The 18,552-nt window shown below is 42.5% G+C and overlaps 2 protein-coding genes across 2 annotated transcripts in view; one reads left to right on the forward strand and one right to left on the reverse strand.

Moving 5' to 3' along the window:
• EXD2 (exonuclease 3'-5' domain containing 2) overlaps positions 1–12,753 on the reverse strand; it is a 92,855-nt gene extending 80,102 nt beyond the window's left edge. Inside the window, exon 1 of the mRNA XM_060004342.2 lies at positions 12,294–12,753. The gene's annotated coding sequence lies outside the window, so the exon portion shown is untranslated. The remainder of the gene's footprint in view (positions 1–12,293) is intronic.
• Positions 12,754–13,027: 274 nt separating this feature from the next.
• DCAF5 (DDB1 and CUL4 associated factor 5) overlaps positions 13,028–18,552 on the forward strand; it is a 97,299-nt gene continuing 91,774 nt past the window's right edge. The window contains exon 1 of the mRNA XM_060004345.1: positions 13,028–13,258. Coding sequence (XP_059860328.1) covers positions 13,045–13,258 — 214 coding nt within the window. The 5' untranslated portion in view covers positions 13,028–13,044. The remainder of the gene's footprint in view (positions 13,259–18,552) is intronic.

Below are 18,552 nucleotides of genomic sequence, written 5' to 3' on the forward strand. Positions count from 1 at the left end.
GCGGACTCTCAACCACTGCACCACCAGGGGGAAGCCCTAGTTTTTAAATTTTTAAACCTTTTTTGTGATTTAAAAATGTACAAATATATTAGGACAGTATTACATTATATACATACAACATGGGTGTATGTTAAATGTTGAAAGGAGAGTTTGTGATAAAAAATTTATAGATCATTGTTCAAATACATCATGGTTTCTCAACTTGAGCACTATTGACATTTTGGGCTGGAAAATGCTTTCTGTGGGGGCTGTCCTGTGCATTTTAAGATATTTGGCAGCATCCTTGGCTTCAACCCACCAGATCCCAATAGCACCCTTCCCCCCACAGTTATGACAATCAAAAAACTTCTCCAGACATGACAAATGTGCCCTTAGGGTAGAGTTACTAGATTTAGCAAAACAAAAAAGCAAAATAAAAACAAAAACAACAGGACATATATTTTTCATCCCCTATTCTTTATTTATCTGAAATTCAAAAATTAACTGGCTTCGGGCTTCCCTGATAGCTCAGTGGTTAAAAAACTGTCTGCCAATGCAGGGGACATAGGTTGGAGGCCTGGTCCGGGAAGATCCCACATGCCGCGGAGGAACGAAGCCCGTGCGCCACAACTACTGAGCCTGTGCTCTAGAGCCTGCGAGCCACAACTACGGAAGCCCGGGTGCCTAGAGCTCGTGCTCCGCAACAAGAGAATCCACCACAGTGAGAAGCCCGTCCACCGCACCTAGAGAAAGCCCGCGCAGCAAGGAAGATCCAACGCAGCCAAAAAAAAAAAAAAAATTAACTGGCTTCTGGTGTTTTACCAACACCCTCCCCCGCTGAGAACCAAAGTGCTAATGTATTATTATGCCTATATTACTCTCTACAACCTTGCCTTTCTCTCAGCCTCACCCTACCTTCCAAACTCTTCCACTGTGCCCTCTAGAACTTATTATCCACAGCCTGCAAAAGCCCCTGCATTGTCAAGCTTTCTCTTCAATTTCTTACCTTTATTAAAATCTGACTCTCCCTTGAGGACACTATTTTCCTGTTGCCCCACCCAAATGGTGCTGTTTATACTCTCAGGTTCCACATACCTCTGGGATGAGAGCTGTACTGAAATTTGGGAGAAGCAAAAAATATAACTGGTGTTTCCAATGGAAAACTATGCATTCTTTAGAGCAGACCTTTCCACGTTATCTGATTCTAGCTTTTTATTGCTTTGGAGGTATTTTACAACTTCTGTAAACTGTATTTAACTGGTAACAAGGCAAAATAAATTCTGTCCAGTGGAAGCTCAATTGACTTTCCTTCAAAAATAGAAACTATCCCATTCTCCACCTTCTTAGTACTAAACATATAATCCTACTTTCACCAGTACCCATCCTGTTTTCCTTCCCTCCTGTTTTAATGGAGGAGTTGTCTTTCCTCCTAATTAGGGCCAAATTCTTTTCCTGTGTTTTGGATTCCCTCAACCCTGCCTCCTCAGAACTCTTCCCTGTGGACTACACAGTCTGGTTTCATCTATATATCTTTTTCAATTTTTTTTTTCCTCTGAATAGGACCCTCAATGGTTTTAAACATTCTTTTTTTTTTTTTTTTTTTTTTTTCTGTTAAAGAAAACAAAACAAAACCCTTCCTGGATCTTAGCTTCCCTTCTAGCTACTCCTCTAACTGCCTTCATTTCCTTTCCTTCCACTCACTGTTCAGCCAGTTCTCCTCTGGGGTCCTGCATTATCACACCCATGAAGGACCTCTGATTGAGATCACTTATGTCTCACTGATAAAATCTTAGTGTCAACAAATCCAACATTTTTCAGTCATCTTATTGACTTTCCAACAACAACTGACACAATCTGACCACTCTCCCTTCTTGAAATGCTCTCTTTTCCAGCTTCCATGACAGTACTCTCCCAGTTTTTTTCTTATCCTTCTGACCACTCCTTCTGACTCCTTGTAAGTATATCCTCCTCTATCCATGCATTAACCCCAAGCATCTCTCAAAGCTCGGTTCTAGGCCTTCTTTTCTTTTCTTTCCAGTTAATACTTCTGAATATTCTTGTCCATGCCTAGGACTTTACCACCACCTCTTTATCAATGACCTCTGCCTTGACCATGCATCTGAACTCAGGTTACTTATCCATTCTTCTTGGAAGTCTCAGAGGCATCTCAAATTCAATGTATATATAACTGAACTCATGATTTTCTCCCTCAAAACTTAGCCTTTTCCAGCAGTTTTATTTCAATGAACAGTTATACAAAAACCTAGGCCCTGATGTCCCTCAACCCCTAATCTCTCCAATCCATCACCAAATTCTATCTTTTTATATTAGATCCATTTACTTCTAACTCTACTTTCACTAGATTTGTCCAAGCTACCATCTTCTCTCCCTGTGTACTCCTGTAAAATCTTCCTAATCATCTACTCTAATCCACTCTCAGCCCCCTCCATCCTTTCTTCTCATAGTAGCCAAAATAATCCTATAAAATGCATATCTGATCACATAAGCCCCTGTTAAAAACCCTTCGGTGACTCTTAAAGACCAAAATCTTCAACATGGCCAGGCCCCTGCATAATCTAGGCTGCATCCTCATCTGATATCATGTTCCATTCCAGCCGTGCTTCAGCCACAATGAGTGCCTTCTAGGTCTCCCTCCACCCCCTCTACCCCCAGAGACTTTGCATGGGCTGTTGCCTTTGCTTAGAACACGGCCACCCAACTGCCCACTTGGCCACATTCACACCTGCCTTTCCTTCAGATCATAGCTCCCCTCAATGCCTCTAATAGGATTCTCCCATTTTAATCTCTCACCATCATCATCATAATAGCTAATATTCAGACATGTTTACTACACATCAGTCACTGATCTAAGGGCTCTACCAATAAGAATTTGTTATATATGGAAACTGAGTTACCACACACTTTTATGTACCATAACTGTAATTTTCCTCATGTGTAACATAGAATAATAATACTTTCTTCATAGGGTGGTTGAGAATATAAAATGAGTTAATATGTGAAAAGGACTTGGAACAGTGCCAGCCACATAATAAATGCTCAATAAATGTAAATGTTAGCAATTGTTAGTATTGTAATCTTACATTGACTGCATGATTATTTGATTAAAGTCTGTCTCTGTCTCATAAGTACTATGAACATTGGTCAGGGTCTTCTTTTTTTACCCACTATTATATTCCTTGTGTCTTCCTAGGGCATTGGTACATTGTAAATGCTCAAAAACATTTCTGGAATTAATGAATAATAATTTGTGTCCAACCACGCAGGATTGTTACAAAGCTTAAAAAAAGTATGTGAAGTACTTTTTAAAACTACATAGGCATATAGAAATATTAAACATTTAAATGGTAAACTGTGATGGTAACTGTAACCATAACAGGAATCTTAGGAAAGGAAAACTAATGTGGCCTAAAATTGTTAGAAAAGAGGCTTGTGGAAGAAGAGGACTTCAAAGTATATATAGGATTTGCATGGATGAAGTGGACCTCAAAATATGTATAGGATTTGGTAGAGTAGTGTGAGCATATACGTATGCAGGGAAGAATGGGCTACCAGCCTACTTGGTGGATGTGTGATGAGGAGTAACAGGAAATATAATTATAGATACAGTGGAGACAAATCATGGAGGGACTTGATAGGCAGATAAAGGAGTCTGGACCTGATATGACAGAGAAGAGAGTATTGACCAGGCACATTTCAGGAAGATTCATTCACCTATCAACTAGTGACCAGGACCTCTTCCTGATACTGTAGATTCAATGGTAATCAAAACAAACCATGAGGGACTTCCCTGGTGGCACAGTGGTTAAGAATCCACCTGCCAATGCAGGGGACATAGGTTCGAGCCCTGGTCCAGGAAGATCCCACATGCCGCGGAGCAACTAAGCCTGTGCGCCACAACTGCTGAGCCTGTGCTCTAGAGCCTGTGCCCTGCAACAAGAGAAGTCACCGCAATGAGAAAAGCCTCTGCACTGCAACAAAGAGAAGCCCCTGCTCGCGGCAACTAGAGAAAGCCCGTGCATAGCAACGAAGATCCAACACAGCCCAAAGTAAAATATAAATAAATTAATGTAAAAAAAACAACAACCATGAAATAGAGACACACATGTAGAGAACAAATGTATGGACACCAAGGGGGGAAAGAGCGGGGGATGAATTGGGAGATTGGGATTGACATATATACACTAATATGTATAAAATAGATAACTAATGAGAACCTGCTGTATAGCACAGGGAACTCTACTTCACTTCGCTCTACAGTAGAAACTAATCCAACATTGTAAAACAACCATATGCCAATTAAAAAAAAAATGGTGAAGGGATTTGACCAGGTGATTTCTGAGATCCCATGGGCTTTATCATTTTGTGATTTGAATAATGATTATCTTTCAGCAAGCTCATACTTCCAGCTCCAACTTCAGTGGGATCTATACTATAGTCAAGAATACTGGTGATACTATTTACATCTTGAGTTCATGTGGTTTGTTCAGAAGGGACGGGAAACAAGTTTATAAATACATGCTGTGATCAGTTCATTTTCCAGGAGCCTGTCCTTGATTACCACTGAACCCACAACGACAATTTATATTTGACATCTTTATCGAAGAATCTTCTTGCTTCTCCTTCGGTATATTTTACTTTGGGGAAGGGGCATTGCCCAATTTTATTTTCTAAATGGTGTTTAGCAGACTGAAGATGCTCAATAAACATTATATATCCATGGAACCATCTCTGGAAAAGAAATCTTGGCTGTGTGACTACATACCCAGTGCAATAAACAATAACTGTTTTAACCCATTCACCAGGGGGGTAATTCATGTGGAAACCTAAAATTAAAAATAAGTGAAAACAGCTGGCTCATGATGATTTTGTCAAGAAAACTTCAAATATACAAAACCCAGATGGCTGGCATAGAACAGCACAGAAGATACCACTGAGTAAATATCAAATGAATAATCCTGGCCATTGAGAATTTCTGTTCACTTTCACTCCATAAAGGTTATTTCAAAGTGGATTTCTTTATTCATCATGAAGAATTATGCATGGAAACTGACAAAAGATTAATCTCCAATATTTACAAGCAGCTCATGCAGCTCAATATCAAAAAAAAACAAAGAACCCAATCCAAAAATGGGCAGAAGACCTAAACAGACATTTCTCCAAAGAAGATATACAGATTGCCAACAAACACATGAAAGAATGCTCAACATCACTAATCATTAGAGAAATGCAAATCAAAACTACAATGAGGTATCACCTCACACCAGTCAGAATGGCCATCGTCAAAAAATCTACAAACAGTAAATGCTGGAGAGGGTGTGGAGAAAAGGGAACCCTCTTGCACTGTTGGTGGGAATGTAAATTGATACAGCCACTATGGAGAACAGTATGGAGGTTCCTTAAAAAACTAAAAATAGAACTTCAATATGACCCAGCAATCCCACTACTGGGCATATACCCTGAGAAAACCAGAGTTCAAAAACAGTCATGTACCACAATGTTCATTGCAGCTCTCTTTACAATAGCCAGGACATGGAAGCAACCTAAGTGTCCATCGACAGACTAATGGATAAAGAAGATGTGGCATATATACACAATGGAATATTACTCAGCCATAAAAAGAAATGAAATTGAGTTATTTGTAGTGAGGTGGATGGACCTAGAGTCTGTCATACAGAGTGAAGTAAGTCAGAAAGAGAAAAACAAATACCGTATGTTAATACATATATACGGAATCTAAAAAAAAAAAAAAGAAAGGTTATGCAGAACCTAGGGACAGGACAGGAATAAAAACGCAGACATAGAGAATGGACTTGAGGACACGGGGAGGGGGAAGGGTAAGCTGGGATGACGTGAGAGAGTGGCATGGACTTATATGCACTACTAAATGTAAAATAGATAGCTAGTGGGAAGCAGCTGCATAGCACAGGGAGATCAGCTCAGTGCTTTGTGACCACCTAGAGGGGTGGGATAGGGAGGGTGGGAGGGAGGGAGATGCAAGAGGGAGGAGATATGGGGATATATGTATATGTATAGCTGATTCACTTTGTTATAAAGCAGAAACTAACACACCATTGTAAAGCAATTATACTCCAATAAAGATGTTAAAAAATTTTTTCAAAAGACGAATTATGCATGGAAAACTTGAACGAAATGTCTGGAAAGTAAGTTGGATTGTGATTTGAAAATTCTAGTAACAAATGATACTCTGACTTTAATTACTGAATTCAATTACTTCACAGACTGGAAACTCACTTCAAGACCTGTGAAAAATGCCCCTTTTAAAAAATGTATTAGAGGGAATTCCCTGGCGGTCCAGTGCTTACAGGGGGCACAGGTTCTATCCCCGGTCGGGGAACTAAAATCCCGCAAGCCACACGGTGTGGACAAAAAAAAAAAAAAAGATATTAGAAATTAATAACAGAAGGAATTTTAGAAAGTTCACAGTATGTGGAAATTAAACAATATATTCTTAACTAATGGGAGAAATCACAAGGGAAATCAGAAAATACCTTGAGATGAATGAAAACACACAACATACAAAAACTTATAGGATGCAGCTAACACAGTGCTTAGGAAGAAATTAATAGCTGTGAATATCTATATTACAAAGAAAGATCTCAAATCAGTAACATAACCTTCCAATTTAAGAAATTAGAAAAAGACTAAACCCAAAGCAAGCAGAGGGAAGGAAATAAAGACTAGAGCAGAAATAAATAAAATAGAGAAGCAAAAAACAATAAAGAGAATAAACAAAAACCAAAAGTTTGTTCTTTGAAAATATCAACAAAATTGACAAGACAGCTGGACTGACCAAGAAAATAGAGAAGACTCAAATTACTAAAATCAGGAATGAAAGAGGTGCTATTACAACTTTACAGAAATAAAAAGAATTATAAGGGAATACTATCAACATGCCAACAAATTAGATAAGCAATATGAATTCCTAGAAACACCCAAACTACCAAAACTGAATCAAGAAGAAATAGAAAATCTGAATAGAACTATAACAAGAGATTGAACCAGTAATCAAAACCTTCCCACAAAGAAAAGCCCAGGCCAGGCAACTTCCCTAGTGAATCCTACCAAATGTTTAAAGAAGAATTAGCACTAATCCTTCACAAACTTTTCCAAAAAATAGCCGATGGACTTCCATCTCATTTTATAAGGCCAGTATTACCCTGATACCAAAACCAAAGACATCACAAGAAAACTGAAAACAAACATTTCTATGAATATAGTCACAAAAATCCTCAACAAAACACTAGCAAAGTGAATCCAGCAACATATAAAAACGATTAAACACCATGACCAAGTAGAATTTATCTCAGGAATGTAAGATTGGTTTAACATATGAAAATCATATTAATAAAGGACAAAAACCATATGATCATCTCAGCATACAAAGAAAAAGCATTTGACAAAATCCAACATCCTTTCATGATAAAAACATTCTACGACTAGGAATAAAAAGGAAGTTCTGCAACCTGATAACAGAATCACATAAAATCCACAGCCTACACAATATTTAATGGTGACTAATATTAGGAACAAGACAAGATGTCTGCTCTTACTACTTCTATTGAACACTGTATTAGAGGTTCTAGCCAAGGCAATTAGATAAAAAAAAAGAGAAATAAACGGAACGTGGATTGAAAAGGAAGATGTAAAAGTATTTCTATTAGCCCATGACATGATTTTGTACATAAAAGTTTTAAGAAACCTACCTACCAATTAGAACTAATAAATGAGTTAAGTAAATTTGCAGGATACAAGGTCAATATACAAAAATCTATTGTGTATCCATACACTAGCAATTTTTTAAAATTAATTTATCTTTGGTTGCATTGGGTCTTTGTTGCTGCGCATAGGCTTTCTCTAGTTGCGGCGAGCGTGGGCTACTCTTTGTTGTGGTGCACGGGCTTCTCATTGAGGTGACTTCTCTTGTTGCAGAGCATGGGGTCTAGGCACGTGGGCTTCAGTAGTTGTGGTACGCGGGCTCTGCATTGTGGCGCCTGGGCTTAGTTGTTCCGCGGCATGTGGTATCTTCCCAGACCAGGGCTCTAACCCATGTTCCTTGCATTGACAGGCGGATTCTTAACCACTGCGCCACCAGGGAAGCCCATACACTAGCAACTCAATGAAGGAAAGAACAGTCTTTTTAAAAAATGGTGTTGGGATGATTAGATGTCCACATGGAAAGGAATAAAGTTGGACCATTACCTCATACTATATACAAAAATTAACTCAAAATGGATCATAGACCTAAATGTAAGAGTTAAGACTATAAAGCTCTTAGAAGTACTACAGGAGTAAATCTCTGTAACTTTGCATTAGGTGGGTTTCTCAGACATGGCACCAAAAGTACAAGTAACAAAAGAAAAAATATGTAATTAGACCTTAACAAAATTTTTAAACTTTTGTGATTCAAAGGATACAATCAAGAAAATGAAAAGACAACTCACAATATGAGAAAACATATATAAAGATTATAATCTGATAAGGGACTTGTGTCTAAAGTATGTAAAGAACTCTTACAACTCAGCAATAAAAGGACAAATAATTTTTAAATGGGCAAAGGAGCTGAATAGACATTTCTCCAAAGAAGATATACAACTGGCCAATAAGCACATGAAAATATGCTCAACATCAAAGGCCATCACAGAATTGCAAATCAAAACCATAATGGGAAACCATTTCACCCACTTGTAGGCTATAATTAAAAAAAAAAAAGATAGGCAATAACAGGCATTGGCAAGGATATGAAAAAACTGGAACCATGTTACGTTGCTGGTGGAAACGTAAAATGGTCAGTTGCTTTGGAAAACAGTGTGGAAGTTCCTCACAAAGTTAAACATAGAGTTACCATATAACCCAGCAATTCCACTACTAGGTATATATACCCAAGATAAATGAAAACATGTCCACACAAAAATTTGTACACAAATGTTAATAGCAGCATTATTCATAATGGCGAAAAAGTGGAACCAGCCCAGATGCCTATCAACTGAAGAATGGAGAAACAAAACGTGGTATTGTCCATACAACTGAATATAATTTGGTCTAAGAAACAAATAGAGTACTGACACATGCTACAACAAATATAAACCTTGAAAACACTGTTAAATGAATGAGGCCAGACACAAAGACCACATATTATATGATTCCACCCATATGTAACGTCCAGAATAGGCAAACCCAGAGAGAGTAAATAGATTAGTGGTTGCCAGGAGCTAAGAGGAGGGAGGAATGGGGAGTGACTGCTAATGTGAATGGGGTTTCTCTTTGGGGTAATGAAAATGTTCTGAAATTAGATAGTGGTAATGGTTGCACCACTTTGTGAATATACTAAAAAGCCATTGAATTGTGAACTTTAAAAACGTGAATTTTATGGTATATCAATTATATCTAATAAAATTATTATTATCATTTTTAAAAATTTATTTATTTTAGGCTGCACTGGATCTTCGTTGCTGCATGCAGGCTTTCTCTAGTTGCGGCAAGTGGGGGCTACTCTTCGTTGCGGTGCACGGGCTTCTCATTGCAGTGGCTTCTCTTGTTGTGGAGCACCGGCTACAGATGCGCGGGCTTCAGTAGTTGCAGCATGCGGGCTCAGTACTTGTGGCTTGTGGGTTCTAGAGCGCAGGCTCAGTAGTTGTGGTGCACAGGCTTAGTTGCTCCACGGCATGTGGGATCTTCCCGGACCAGGGCTCAAACCCATGTCCCCTGCATTGGCAGGCAGATTCTTAACCACTGCGCCACCAGGAAAGCCCTTAAATTATCATTTAAAAAGAATGGATGTATGTCCTATAGATCTTGTTGGAGGAATTTGCATTTAAATGGATATTTCTTTTTTTTCCCCAAATTAAAATTGACTGTTGTCTGTTTGAAATGACCAATAACTTATCCTTTAAAATGACATTACAGTTAAATTATACATATATTTGACGCATTGATCGTTGTCTAAATTAATATCTCTTATCTATAAGTAGCAGTTTATTTTAAAGTTGAAAATATTTTGAAGTGAAAAATTTCTGAGATGCTAGTATCCATACATAGCCCTTAATATGCTAAAATTTAGTAAATGTGTGAGAAAGGGCTTAGCATTTTCTTAGGTTATTTTTTAAAACAAACAATTTCTAATGTTTGAACATTTCCTTAGCATCTAGTGCTTTTCAAGATTCTTTACTTTTTCTTTAGTGATATCAGGGCCAAGCAAAATAGAAGTCAAAGAGTAAATGAATTTCTGGCAATTCTATGTTTAATCAGTATTCAACTCATGGTAGAGCAATTAAGCAAGACTTCCCATGTTCAGTAATTTCCATATCTTGGTTTTTCCAGAATGAATTTTCAAAACAGTGTTTCCAGGCTTTCTGAATGTGAATGTTAATATACAGAAGTTTCTTGGCCTAGGTAAGAAAAATATGAATTTTTTACTTTTTCTCCCTCTTCCTCCACATAGTCTATGTACTGGATAGATTACTCAGGAGTCCAATTTCATTTGCTATTTTTAAGCTAAGTACACTGGATTTTTTTTACAATAAATGCCTGTATCAAAAAGGCCAAGCTTATATGGTCATTGAAGTTAATTGTTTGTGTTATATCATTATGTACATTATTAGTTTGCAATAAATGACACAAGGGACTATGTCAAATTCATAATAAAAGTAAACAGCTATGGTGGGGCTTGATCTTCTGAAGTTGGGTTATATTATAGCTAGGGTTGCCAGATTTAGCAAACAAAAGTACATGATGCCCAATTAAATTTGAATTTCAGATAAACAATGAATAATAATTTCAGTATATCTCAAATACTACATGGGACATATTTATGCTAAAAAATTATTCATTGTTTATCTGAAATTCATACAGAACTGGGCATCCTGCATTTTATCTGGCAACTCTAATTACATGAATAAGAGAGATTTTCTGCACTCTCCTTACAAAAAGCTGCCCAGACTAGCAGTAGGATATAAACAGACTGAGAGGTCCCTACATTTCTGTCCTGGCTGGTCACTGAACAGTTAAGGAAGTATCCAGCAAAGTCCTAGAATTGGGCTGGCTTGTGATCGGATCCTGGTCTATTTTTAGGCTGAGATAAATGGGACAGTTATTCCAGGGATTGGGGAAAAGCGAGTCATATTTAAAATTGTGGAGAAGTATGTGCTTGAGAGGGGAGGAGAGGGTGTCATATATTGTCACAGTAAAGGCCACTTCAACCACATCATTACTGTGCACATCCACCCCACCCCAGGCAAAACAAAGTAGGTATAAATGATGTCCTATTAATTGGAAGGAGCCAGAGGGCTCCCTGTTTTTGAATGTGTGGATTGAGTACGTCAAGCAAACGAACAGTGAGATGGGAAACTGGCTTTGAAATCATCTCCACTGGAATGAAGCACAGTTACCTCAAACCCAATGCATCTGACACTGATGCATTACCTTCCCCTCCTCATTCTTCCCCTTTCCCTGACTTCATTCATGTATTCAACAAATATTTGAGTGGCTACTCAGTTCCAGCATGTGCTAGCTCTGGCCATATACCCATGAGCAGAATAGGCATGGTCCCTGCTCTCAGAGAACTTACAGGGGGAACATGCTGATATAATCACGAAAATACATGTTTAATTACACATTAAGACATTGCTATGAAGAAAAGATGTTGGTTGCTATGAAGAAAAGGTGTTGGTTATAATCAAGATGGTATATCACTACTGATCTTTAGGGTGCTATTATAATGAAGAAACACTATGAAGCATCCTAAGAATTAAACTTTTTAAAAGAAAGTATTACACATTCTCCTGTTTAGGGAAATAATATTCCATTAATATTCCAAGGCACTTAACACCTGTCTCCTCACTGGGGTCACCGCGGAGGCTCCCAGACGACTGTAGTGCAGCTACTTCTGGCCTGGAACGCAGCTGCTAGTTAACAGCTGTACAGCCTCAGAGCTCCACACTCAAGGCCTTGAAGAGGGGCTCACCGCACCCAATTAAATAACATATATTTCTATTTTCGAATAATGCATCTTGTGTCTTGCGGATGTACCTGGAACTAATGAACAGAGGTACTTTCTGCTTACCTGAGCTTTCTCAACTCGGTTTTGGCAATTTTCTTTTTCAGTTAAAAATTCCTCCCCCACACACACTTTTTTCCCCATATACCACTTCATCATCTAACCGATGGAACCCAGTTTAGCCTTTTTCACTGAACGGCTGGAAGAAGGGAAAATCAGGAAACTGGATGGGGCGGGGGTAGTGTCAAAACTTTCTTTGGGGGGCCCCAAGCAACCTTACCCCGAGTGTCCAGTCCTAACTCCTGGTTCCTTTCCCTTGGACAGGGCTCGGGCGGCCCAAGGATGAGGCGAACTGAGGTAGAACAACCGGAGCCTCTGCCCGCAGTCCTCCCTCCACCTCTTTGCCACCTCGGGCTGCATTTTCCGGACCGGAAAAAAAAGAGCCGGGAGCACACTCGCCGCGGCGATGGACCGCCGGCCTCTGTGGGAGGAAGGCGAGTCCGCAGCCCCGCGGCCACTTTGATCGTTGCGCGCCTCCAACTTCACAGAGTGCACCGCTCAGGGGGTGCAGCCCGGCCTCCGCCCAGAGCGACCCCGGTCCTCGCGCGGGGAGGAGCTGCGGCGGGAAAGCCGAGCCGCCGCCCGCGGTCTAGAGGCCACCCGCCCGAGTTTTTCCGGCCCTCAGCCCGCGGCGGGGGAGGAGCCGCCGCCACTCGCGTTCCCTGGCCCCCGTCGCCGCCGGCGGAAGGGCCGCGCGCTTCGCGGAAGCGCGGCCGCAGCTGAGGATCAGCTGCTGGAGGAGGCGGAGAAGGAGAAGGAGGAGCCTAGGGGAGGGGGAAGGGGAGGGAGGGGACCGTCAGGAAGCCGCGAACGCCACCGAGTGTCTGCACACCTCGCTCCGTCTGCTATGGCTGGTTAAAGAACCATCCGGATCGCAGCGCGGGGGGAGGGTCGGGTGGGGGGAGAGCGCCGGCCGCGCGTGAGGCCGAGGGAGGGGCGGCGGCGCGAGCGGCGGCGGCGGCGGTTCCAGCATGAAGAGGAGAGCTGGCCTGGGGGACAGCATGAGGTCAGTGGTGGGCTTCTTGTCCCAGCGGGGCTTGCATGGGGACCCCCTGCTCACTCAGGACTTTCAGAGGAGACGCCTGCGAGGCTGCAGAAACCTCTACAAGAAGGACCTCCTGGGCCACTTCGGCTGTGTCAATGCCATTGAATTCTCCAACAATGGAGGCCAGTGGCTGGTCTCAGGTAAATCAACCCCCTTCCCCTCCCTGCGCCTCCCGGCCCCCTTCCAACCTCCCCTTTCCGTTTTCCCTCGCCACCCTCCTCCTGCCCTCCGTCCCCACCCCCTCCCTCCTCAACCCCCCCTTCGGCGGTGGGAAGGTGGGTGTCAAATTAAAACCCTGGCGGGGGAGGGAGGGAGAGAGGGGTAGGAGAGGATGTCTTCTATAAAAAAGACCTAAAATGGTTGACAGGTCCTTAATTCGCTTTATCCCAAGTGTAAAGTGATCTCTCCTCATGACTGCGGTGGAAGTGTGGGTCGGGGAGGGGGGCAAGGTTACCGCTTGACAAAGTTTGATGGGAAACTCTTCCTCCGCGTACTTTAAAAGGTGCTGGGGGCATTTGAGCGATTTGGTGGGGGAGGAGGCCGAGGCACGCCGGAAGCCGGGGGCGGCGCGGGGGGAGCTCGAGCCCCTGTCTCCGTCGTCCCGGGAAGGGGCTTTGGGTCCGGGGGCCGGGCTGTGACAGGGCCGGCCGCCGGAGGGGTCGGGGCTGCGACTCCGAGTGAACGGAGGGGAGGTGACGAGCGGGTCCCCTTGGGCCGCCCCCTCGTCGCCCTCGGGCCCAGCGCCATCTCCTCGGGTCCTAGAGTGGCCTCTTCCGTATCTTGTTTTTCTTATGGCTTTGGGAGTGCCGAGGGCTCTGGAGGCCAAGGGGCACCGGCCTGAACTTGAATGCGCAACTTGCGAGGCAGGGGGTGGGGGGCTGGACGACCCCGGGAGACTTGTTGGCTGGAGCCCCGAGCCCGCACCCCCTTTCCCCGCGCCTGCCGTTGCAGGTGGTCTCCGCGCCTCCTCCTCCCGCCCAGCTGGGCTTGGTTGCCCCCCGGCTCCCCCTCCGGTGTTGGGTAAGTGGCGAAATCGAGGCCGGCGCTCTGGCCGGGCGGTGTAGGCCTCGCTCTCCCGGGGCTCCTAGCGACAGGCAGCTGAATCGATAGCCTATTGCTCCCGGGGAGGCCGGGGCCGGGCGGGTGGCGGCGATAGCTGCTCCGGGGGAGGTGCTCCTGCCGCCCGTGGGGGCGCTCGCCGCCGCCGCCCTCATCACGGGGGTCGCGGGCCCACGGCTGGCGAGAGGGGATGGGTTACGCTGGGGGCGGCTCCCCGAAACCCGGTTCAGGGGAGGAGGGCGAAGACGGCTGATCTGGCGTTCCCGCTCGCCTTCTGCCCTCCCAACCCCGTCCCTTTTCCTATATCGAGAGGGAGGAAGGGGGAGCCCAGCGCTGGACGTGGCGCTTCGCTTCACCCAGGCTGGTCCCCGAATGATTTTCTAATTTACGTCAGTGGGCAGCTCGCCAGAAACTTCTGGGATCATGGCAAAGCATCCGTCTTCTTCGCGAGTAACATTCGGAAGTGACACGGGGCGTGCAGTCCAGTTTGGGGGTAACAGAGATAAGACTTGTGATCATTTCATGATAAACCTTCTGGGGTTTCTCCAGAACTGACTTGACTTTTCCACTTCAGATCGTTTTCTCTTTGACTAGGTAGATTTTAGTCCTAGATCATCTCCTGAAGAAATCTAATATTCCACTTCGAGACATACCCCAAACAAAAGCTTCCTTCCCCCACAGGGCCAAAAATTCCAGGGGCAAAGATGGGGGAAGAGCTCTTTACAGAGCTCCCAGTTTTTTCCCCTGCTGCTACTTCTGTATTCATCATACTCCTGTCTACTTCCCAGACTGATGTATTCCAACAGACATGTTCCCAGACACAAGTAAATGCACCCTACAGGGTGAGGGAATTTAGGGGGTGCTATTACAGACTGAGCTAATCGTGTTGATTAAATCATAAATGTAGTCATACATTGCTCAATTTAACAGGCTTTTTATTTATTTATTTTAAACATCTTTATTGGAGTTTAATTGCTTTACAATGGTGTGTTAGTTTCTGCTTTATAACAAAGTGAATCAACTATACATATATCCCCATATCTCCTCCCTCTTGCATCTCCCTCCCACCCTCCCTATCCCACCCCTCTAGGTGGTCACAAAGCACCGAGCTGATCTCCTGGTGCTATGCTGATCTCCCTGTGCTATTCGGCTGCTTCCCACTAGCTATTTTACATTTGGTAGTGTATATATGTCCATGCCACTCTTTCACTTTGTCCCAGCTTACCCTTCCCCCTCCCCGTGTCCTCAAATCTGTTCTCTACGTCTGCGACGCTTTTTAAAAGTAACAGATTTATTAAGATATAATTCACATGCCATACATTTCATCCATTTAAAGTTCATTAACACTTTTTAAATATATATATTTATTTATTTGGGCTGCGCCGAGCCCCAGTTGCCACCTCTAGTTCCCCGACCAGGGATGAACCCGGCCCCCTGCATTGGGATGGTGGAGTTTTACCCACTGGACCACCAGGGAAGTCCCCATTAACACTTTTTTAAAGATGCTAAAAAGTTGCCTCCATTTTCTACCAGTTAATCCTTGTGTAGTACCTTCCCCCATGAACCCAATTTTCTCTAGACTTGACCAGTTCATTTCCTTTATCTTAATTTTAGTCTGTAGAGGAGCAGGGTCCTTTCCACAGGCAGGCTCTGGTAAACCTTCTGGTTCTAGGCATTCATTTCCTCTTTTCTAGGCCTGAGTTGCCCATCTCCATCAGTACTTCCTGGGTTCCAACTTTCTTTGCCCCTTACTTCTCCTCCTTCCCGGCACACTTCCTCTAGCTTAGTTCTTCCTGTTTCCTTTTTATCTACTCATGTCCTTGTTCCTAGTCTTCCAGTAGGCTTTTTCACCTGCCCCTCCAGTTTAGCTCAGCTACCGTTAGCTTTTCTTACTTGTTCCCTGAACGGTAGAATTAGCTTATTCACCATCTAGTATGAGTACAACTTATGCAACAGAAAGTTCCTCCTGTTCGCTTCAGATAAGGAAGCCCCCTCTGGGAGTCATAAATACACTTGTTAAAGCAAATTAAATTTTGTTCTGGGAAGTCCTTCAATAAGCTTCCCAAATTTAAAACTATTTAAGGTGTCTACATCTTATTTATCATTGTCCTTCTTTAGCAGTTAACACCCGAGGGGAGGAGCACATGGTATTTTGAGGCTAATGCTATCAATCCCTAATGTTTCACCAAAAATGTGGTGGGAGGCCAGACTGTAGGATGGTAATGAGATTACTTTTATACATTTTGTTGTAGTGCTTGTATCTTGTCTGGATTGGTTAAAGCTCTTGAAAGTGGTGATTAAAGTGAAAGTTTGTTCCACAGAAAAGGAGATTAGACTGTGGTTACCAGAGGAGGGGGCGGGGGAGTTGGGCCGGTGGCAGGGGAATTGGATGAAGGCAAGTCAGAAGGTACAAACTTCCAGTTATAAGACAAACAGGTACTAGGGATGAAATGTATAATGTACATGATAAATATCATTAACACTGCTGTATGTTATATATGAAAGTTAAGAGAGTAAATCCTTCGAGTTCTTATCACAAGAAAATTTTTCTATTTCTGTAATTTTGTATCTATATGATAGAGTGAATTCACTAAACTTATTGGGATTATCATTTCATGATGTATGTAAGCCAAATCATTACACTGTACACCTTAAACTTATACAGTGCTGTATGTCAATTATATATCAAAACTGGAAGAAAAACAGTTTTTTAAAATGATAGATTGTTCATAGTTTGCTCACTGTTTTCATTTTCTAATTGTTTGGGCAGGCTCACGTTTCTTGTAACTGATACACTATTTGGGTTTTTTTGTTTTGTTTTTGTCTTTTTTTGTTCTTTTAATTTTATTTGTTTATTTAGCTGCACAGCTCGGCCTATGGGATCTTAGTTCTCGGATCAAGGATTGAACACGGGGCAGTGAAAGTGTCGAGTCCTAACTACAGAACTGCCCGGGAATTCCCTGACACACACTATTTGATAGAATTAACTTAGACCTAGGCCAAAAATAATATTTGCATGATTCCTATGGCCTTATAAAAATGCTGTTTGTTAAGGATACATCATTGCTTTTTTGTTCTAATAGCTAGCCCCTTTTCCAGGGCACAATGAGGCCAGCAGATATTAAGAGTAAAGCAGAGAAAACCAGGAAGGAGAAAAGGTGCTCAGCTGGGAAGTGAGTGTGTGACAGCAACAAGTAGGAGGATGTTTTTTTGACATTTTGAAATACAGAAGTATTTTAACCTAAAAAGTATTTTTCTTTTTTTTTTTTGCGGTACGCGGGCCTCTCACTGTTGTGGCCTCTCCCGCTGCGGAGCACAGGCTCAGCGGCCATGGCTCACGGGCCCAGCCGCTCTGCGGCATGTGGGATCTTCCCGGACCGGGGCACGAACCCATGTCCCCTGCATCGGCAGGCGGACTCTCAACCACTGCGCCACCAGGGAAGCCCTAAAAAGTATTTTTCTTTATTGCTGAAAGGGGCATTACTGTGATATCATGTAAGACAGTGTGGTATAGCATACACATGGTTAAAATCACTGCTGTGTCATTTAATGTGTAACTTTAGTCAAGCTGCTAAGCCTCTCTTTCCTGATTTAAGCAATGGGAATACCAGCACCCACCTGAAGGGCTGTTGTGACAGCTACATTAGGCAAAGTTTAGATTGGGTACTGAACAGAGTTCCCAGCCTTTCAGAAAAAATGCTGAGTTTGTTTTCTTTCCCCTTTGTACTTATAACTTGTGGTTTCATTATTAGCTGGTACTTGTTCTTACAGTGATGGTAATGGACATGTGCAAATGGGGCAGACAGGATAGTTTTGTGATTTTTTTGATGTGGAATGAGGAGGCACAATATGGTGGGGAAAGAGCCTGGGATTTGGTGTCACGTGGTATGTTGGAGGCTCTACCAATCACAGATTGTACGAATTTAGGCAAGTTCCTTCATTCCTCATCAGTAAACGGGATTAACAAATTGCCCTCACTACCTAACAATGAGGTCTGTTCAATGAAATGTCATGTGTGAAGGTACTTTGTGAACTATATGGGTTTGAGTGAACATTATTCTATAAAGGACAGCTTATGCCTGATGCAGTCTTATCTTAGAATATTTATGGGTGTTAGTTCTTTGAGAGATAAGGAACAACATTAAGTGCTACTTACAAGAGATTGTAACACCATCAAGGAGGTTATGCTAGTACACATATTTAAGGGATAGCCTGGGTTTACCTTTTAAGTCTTTGGTTGCATCTGATTCTTTCTTTAAATTGCCTCCATTGTCTCCTCTTAGGTTTCTCCTTTTCCCCAGAATGGAAATATGTTTGCTTAAAAGTCTTTTTATTTTCTCTTGGGGAAGGAAATGAACATCTTCTTGCATTCTGA

This window comes from Delphinus delphis, chromosome 2 (assembly GCF_949987515.2).
Source record: "Delphinus delphis chromosome 2, mDelDel1.2, whole genome shotgun sequence".
NCBI classification, from domain to species: Eukaryota; Metazoa; Chordata; class Mammalia; order Artiodactyla; family Delphinidae; genus Delphinus; species Delphinus delphis.